Source organism: Calidris pugnax, unplaced genomic scaffold, assembly GCF_001431845.1.
Source record: "Calidris pugnax isolate Ruff unplaced genomic scaffold, ASM143184v1 scaffold171, whole genome shotgun sequence".
Classification (NCBI taxonomy): Eukaryota; Metazoa; Chordata; class Aves; order Charadriiformes; family Scolopacidae; genus Calidris; species Calidris pugnax.
The window spans coordinates 1-6,852 of NW_015091064.1; the positions used below are offsets into that span (position 1 = coordinate 1).

General features: G+C 39.8%; 1 protein-coding gene across 1 annotated transcript; it reads left to right on the top strand.

The window, feature by feature from the left end:
- The first annotated feature begins 870 nt into the window (after positions 1-870).
- Positions 871-5,517, top strand: LOC106896715. Its single transcript, XM_014956901.1, has 3 exons — positions 871-1,137; positions 1,660-2,163; positions 2,910-5,517. The coding sequence occupies exons 1-3, from the start codon at positions 882-884 to the stop codon at positions 3,098-3,100; spliced, it is 951 nt and encodes a 316-aa protein (XP_014812387.1). The 5' UTR covers positions 871-881; the 3' UTR covers positions 3,101-5,517.
- Positions 5,518-6,852: the final 1,335 nt, after the last annotated feature.

Below are 6,852 nucleotides of genomic sequence, written 5' to 3' on the forward strand. Positions count from 1 at the left end.
CCCTGACAGCTTGTCTGACCTTGTCCTCTCTGCAGTAAATTGAATTAAAGAATAAGGCCAGGTACTGCAAGAACCAGAGATAAGGGATCTGGAGAAATTACTTGAAGAAGCCTGGAGAGTTTTTGGAAATCGGGAAGATGTAGATAGGGGAAAGCTGACAAAAGTGATGGCCACGGCCACTGTGGCAGCATTGGAACAGAAGGGAGTAGTGAATGGTAGGGGATTTAGAGGACGTGGAAGGGGGATGTCTTTTGGGACTAGAGGAGGACTAAGGAATTTGGCAAGAGGTAGAGGTGTTAATGTTGGAAATGTATTGGAGAGGAATCAATGTGCATATTGCTGGGAAAAAGGACACTGGAAAAATGAATGCCCTGAGCTTAAAGGTACCCCACCTGCCTTGATAGCCAGAGCAGAGACCGATTGACAGAGACCTGGGGCATCTACCCTAGCAGATCCACTGGTCAAAATAAAGCTAGGGGAACAAGAGAAAGAAGTTGAATTTTTAATAGATACAGTTGCCTCTTTCTCTGTTTTAAATCAAGAAGTAATGCCTGTAAGCAAGGATTTTGTAAATGTGATAGGAGCCACTGGCCAGCAGAGAAAGGCGTTCTTTTGGAACCCCTTAGATTTAAATTAGGAAAACAGATCGGATTACAGTACTAGACCTAAAAGATGCATTCTTTTGTCTGCCTTTGGCTAAAGAAAGTCAAAAGTTGTTTGCTTTTGAATGGGAAAGCCCTACCACTGGTAGGAAAACCCAGCTTACTTGGACAGTGTTACCCCAAGGTTTCAAAAACAGTCCAACAATTTTCAAAAATCAATTAGCACGTGAGCTTGAGGCATGGAAGCCTCATTCCAATGACAGAACCCTTTTACAATACATGGATGACCTATTAATAGCAACTGAAACAAAACCTGAGTGTATCCAATGGACTGTGAGCTTGTTAAACTTTCTTGGACTAAATGGATATCGAGTCTCTCAACAGAAAATTCAAATGATACAACAGCAAGTGACCTACCTGGGATATGAATTATCTGGAGGACAACGGGAGTTGGGAACTGGACGAAAGGAAGCCATCTGTAAAACCCCACTTCCTCAGACGGTAAAAGAACTCAGAACCTTCTTGGGAATGACAGGTTGGTGTCGATTATGGATTTATAACTACGGAATAATAGTGAAACCTTTATATGAACTTTTGAAAAATAATCCCACTGGATTGATATGGTCCAAAGAAGCTCAGAACGCATTTGAAATACTTAAAAAGGAACTCATGAGAGCCCCAGCCTTGGGCTTGCCTGATGTAACCAAACCTTTCTGGCTCTTTTCTCACGAGAAACAAGGAATAGCTCTAGGAGTTTTAGCTCAGCGGCTGGGACCATACAAAAGAGCCGTAGCTTACTTCTCCAAACAATTAGATGAAGTAAGTAAAGGATGGCCAGGATGTTTACGAGCGGTAGCGGCCGTAATACTAAATATTGAGGAAGCCCGGAAATTTACTTTGGGCCAGAAGATGACAGTGTTGGTTTCACATACGGTATCCGCTGTATTAGAACAAAAAGGGAATCACTGGCTTTCCCCATCCAGGTTTTTGAAATACCAGGCCATCCTTGTTGAATCGGATGACATTAAAATTGAAGTGACTAACGTTGTGAACCCAGCCTCTTTCCTTAGTGGAGCAACAACTGAACCACTGACGCATGACTGTTTGGAAACAATAGAGACTGTGTACTCCAGCAGACCAGACCTGAAAGAAGAACCCCTGGAGGACGCACAGGATTCCTGGTTTACGGATGGAAGTAGCTTTGTCCGACAAGGTATCCGTAAAGCTGGATATGCGGTGACCACAACAAATAAGGTAATTGAATCCCAACCACTGCCTACTGGGACGTCAGCTCAAAAGGCTGAGATTATTGCTTTGACTAGAGCTTTGGAATTGGCAAAAGGGAAAAGGATAAATATATGGACAGACTCTAAATATGCTTTTGGGGTTGTTCATGCCCATGGAGCAGTCTGGAAGGAACGAGGATTGCTTACTGCGCAAGGAAAACAAATCAAACATGCAGAAGAAATACTTCGTCTACTGGAGGCAGTACGGTTACCAGCTAGCGTCGCCATCATGCATTGTCGAGGACATCTGAGGGGTAACACTGACCAAGAAAGAGGTAACAGATTGGCTGATTATGAGGCTAAACAGGCAGCAGAAAGAATACAGAAAGAACAAAGTCTAGCCTTAATTTTTCCTTAAAAGGAAACGTACCAGGAGACCATTGGCAAATTGATTTTTCCGAACTCCCAAGAAAAGGGGGGTATAAGTACTTATTGGTGCTTACAGACACCTTTTCTGGATGGCCAGAGGCTTTTCCCTGTAGAACAAACCAGGCAAGAGAAGTGACTAAAGTGTTATTGAACGAGATAATACCTCGATTTGGAGTACCTATAGTCATCTTATCAGATGGAGGTACTCACTTCTGTGCACAAATAGTGCAACAAGTTAGCAAACTATTGGGAATTGATTGGCAGTTACACACCCCATATAGGCCGCAGGCCAGTGGGCAAGTAGAAAAAATGAATCACATGATAAAACAGCAGATAGCCAAAATATGTCAAGAAGCAGATTTGTATTGGTATCAAGCATTACCCATAGCTCTGCTTAGACTACGAGTAAAGCCAAGAGCTAAAGAGAACCTAAGCCCTTTTGAAATATTCTATGGGAGACCATACCAGACAAAATATAAAGGGGAAGATTTAAATCAGTTGGGTAATTCCTATTTACAAAATTATGTTATTTCTTTGGGAAAACAATTAGAGAAAATCAATAAGACTGTCCTAGGAAACAGAGTTAAGGGATTGGATCATCCTATCCATCCCTTTAGTCCTGGAAGTTGGGTTTATATCAAGAATTTCTCAGGTAATCCACTGGAAGAGAAGTGGAATGGACCATTCCAAGTGCTACTGACCACTTTCACTGCAATCAAAGTGAAGGAACTGTCGTCCTGGATTCACTACTCTCGAGTGAAAAAAGCTCCAGACAAGCAATGGACTTCTGAAACCTTTAGGACCCTTAAAACTAAGATTACAAAAGACGGCTTCGAGTCTTAAGGAAGATCCTGACTTGAGCAGAGATGGACCTCCGAATGTACTGGATCAGCGAAACTGCGATTCTGGAAATCATTATTATGATCTTCTACATCACAGCTGGATGGACAGAGAACTGCACCACCCATCAAGATCTAGATGATGTCCCTGACCCTGAAGACTGGACCAGGAATGGATATTTGGGCAATGCAGGTTTGAATATCACATATAAGAAGACTAAGGTATACACAGTTTTAAAAATTGATGGTCAGATTAGAAGAGATTGGGGAAATTCACGACAAATACTGTCTTTTGAAATAAGAGAGAACAGCTTGGTTGTATAGCATGTAAATTTGATATGGGTAATTTCATGCTATACAATGATGTACCTAAACTACAGATTGGAATGGACATTAATGTCCTTAAGAAAATGCTTTCCCACCCAGACATTAAAATGTTGCTAAAGAAGATGAAGGAAGCTTCGAAACAAACATTATGGCAAGTCCAGCACAATACTCTGGAAATAAAGAAAATCATCACAGCCATCGAGAAAACTGGTGAACACCATTGGTGGGACATTTTTTTAAATACCTCACTAAAATCTCCAACTGCTGCTCAGTTTTTCAACTTCTTATTGCATCCTGTACTAGTGTTGATTTTTGTAGCCCTACTGCTAACACTTCTCAACATTTGGTTATGGTGGAAAGTACGGACTGTTGCTCAACAAGTACATGTATTATGGGCTGTAAACAAAAGTATGCAAAAGAATTTGCAATAGCTTAAAGAAAAGGGGGGATTGAATTAAAGAATAAGGCCAGGAATGGCTTGAAGGTTTGCTTATCTAAGGCCAGGAATGGCTTGAAGGTTTGCTTATCTAAGTATGACTTAGCAAATGACTGAACACAAAGAGGGGCCTGCAACCCCTGCAGAGCTACAATAAGTAACGAGACAGGAAGGCTGGCACGTAGGCAACAAACAATCACGAGGCCAGCACAATGTTATCTTATCTCTGACAAATGGAGAATTCCAAGAAGGAGGTAGCGTATGGTAATGAATTACTGGAAACTAATGAATATGTTAAAACACCTTACATGAATATGTATGTATGTATGCATATATGTTGTCAAACCGACTCCGTCTGGCGCGCACATTTGGAGGAGCGATCCCCTGTGCGTCCAGCGCTGCAATAAAGAATACCTGCTTAATAGTCATCCCGGGGCATCACACTCTTGTATGATGCTCTGAGTTTATGAAATTCAATCACAGTTTTCAGGCAGATCTTTCTGTACTTTTTTCCTACAGTAAGAACACTTGCAACAGCAAAAGAAGCCCTTAATACCGAAGGTAGGTGTGATTAGAGCAGTAACGAGAGCAATAGTTTTTGTAACAGAAAAAAAAGAGTCAGAGTCAGATGCAGCAGAAACAAACCCAACATGGATGTTTTGTTTCTTTGAATGAGAAATATTTTGTGGGACTTTTACATTCAAATTTTCAATATCCTGGTAGCTCTTCATCATCAATATTTCAAAATTGGCTGGTCAGCTACCTCTACTAAAAGAAGTCTCATATCACACTTAGCGGATGTTGGATTTCTCTTCACTTACACTATTAGAATCTGTCAGAAGATGTTCTGTCTGGGTAGAGTTGAATAAACAGGTAAATAAACATTGTTTAGGCAAATAATTCTGAACACATATTTTCCTTTTAAAAGGGTATCCTTGGGTTTTTTCTATTTTTAGTGCTTTTGAAATAAAGACGGTTTTTATATCAGAAACTTTCTGTATCAACATCCACCAAGCAAAGATAAGTATATCTCTAATCATGAATACTAATATTCACATGACTGGTAAAGAAAATTTGTAGATTCTCTAGGGCATTCCCGAATTTCACAACCCCAAGCCGTGTATTTGGCATCACGCCATACTTGATCATCCTGCTGATGTACAGTATGATTTCGATCCAGTTTTGATTGGCTTTCTTTCTTTTGTTTGTTTTTTTTGGTTTTTTGGTTTGGTTTGGTTTTTTTTAATCTTTCTAATCTGCAGTTTCTGAAGTCTCATTGATGTACTTCTGTGTGTATGGTAGCCTGAACTTACCCATCCAGAACAGACAATATGGACTGACACAATAGGTCACTGTTATCCTCCTAGACTGAAAGTCACAGCTTTGAAACTCATGTTTCTTGGATGGCAGTATGATAATAAAGGAGGAAAAATACTATATATCTTACTCCCTCTCCTACAGTTTGTGATCATTCGTGAACAAAAAGACAGTACCTATTTGTGTTACTTCTTTTATGCTTTGCTGTTGACCACCTCTGTGCATTCTGATGTTCTTGAAGAGATTAATTCTCAGAGATCTCATAAAGCTTGTAAAGGAGCAACATCACTTTTCCTAACTTTTTCGAAACAGATGCTTTTGCAATAAAAGTCTTGATAGCTTTTCTGTCTCATTGTTATCTTAATTTGCTTGGAGCACTTGAAAGAACTCATCTCACCTAAAATAGACTTTAGCTATTTAGAAGTTACGCTTATAGTCTAAACTAAGCTGTGTGTAGGGTCTCTCAGCAACCAAGACACACTTTTCTTTGTGAAATTAATTGCCCACTGGAGGAACCTATTTCTAAAGTGAGCATGGGAAGTATGATTAAGTATGACTAAGTTAGACAAGATGTTTAACCTTAGATGCTGAAGTTAATCTCACCAGCATCCCATTAACGTAGTCAGAGAGCATGTACTGAATATCAAATATTGTCTTCAGAGCATTATGTTTTATAGTGCCTTTGAAAAAGAGCTGACAAATGCAGATGCATCTCAGAAGAAATTTCTAGTGTTTAGAAATAGCTCTGAGATAGCACTATAATGCCAACTCCTTTTAGTGCTTTAGAGAGCAGCACAAGAAGCCACCAAACTGAGTTTGGTCAGAAACTGAAATATAGCAAGTCCTGGAGAGGAACTAAGTGCACAGCTTCTACTATGCCAAAACTGAAGCCTGTTGTCGTCTCATGAGACCAGGAAAAGCACGGGGAGGGGGGGCAGTAATATAACTGCCTTGACAATGCTCACAGAGAATTAATTTGAGAGACAATTAAATAATGAATACCACACTTGTTCTCTACCTGAAGTGAATCTTTCTGCTGGCATAGCTACTGCAGCATGTTTGGGGAACTCCGCTTCTGTTTTCCCAGTAAAATGAGCTCAATTTCTTTTAATTTTAAATTACCAAGCTCAAGCTGAACTGTGATGAGAATTTCACAAAAGTTTGACTATTTTGAAAAAATTTCTCATTGTCATTTTAGGGGAATACTGCTTAAAATAGGACGCCTGTGTTTATATACAAATTTATAAATAGCATATTTCAATGCAAGCAGTTTCCAGGCTGAATAGCCTGTGCAGTAGGCACACAAGTGCTTTGCGATTGATAGTACTCGGTAATGACAATAGATCGCAAATGGGGATTTAGACATGCAGCTCCTGGTATTGTCACTGAGAAACGCATATCAACTTCTAACACACTGTGCCGCAGGATAATCTCCAAGAATCAGACGTTCTCCCTCCAGATTAGGTTATAACAGAATTGATTTTCATACCTCGCTCAAACAAAAAAGACCACTTGGCAATGAGAAAAATTGCATTAAAATGATTAGCAGTGTCACTCTGGTTAATTTGATTACATTTGTTATCCAGCCTTTTTTAGTGGTGATTTTTACTTTTCATTTTTGTTTCTCCTCTACACCCCCTGGTTTTCTATCGTATGTTAGTCTTACCTTCTATTTA

Bases quoted from the DNA above. Each gene is read 5' to 3' on its own strand.
- LOC106896715 (XM_014956901.1), top strand. From the start codon at position 882: ATGGATGACCTATTAATAGCAACTGAAACAAAACCTGAGTGTATCCAA. The intron at 1,138-1,659 runs GTTGGTGTCGAT...TTGTGAACCCAG, and splicing joins AACCTTCTTGGGAATGACAG to CCTCTTTCCTTAGTGGAGCA. The intron at 2,164-2,909 runs GTAACAGATTGG...AGAATTTCTCAG, and splicing joins TAACACTGACCAAGAAAGAG to GTAATCCACTGGAAGAGAAG.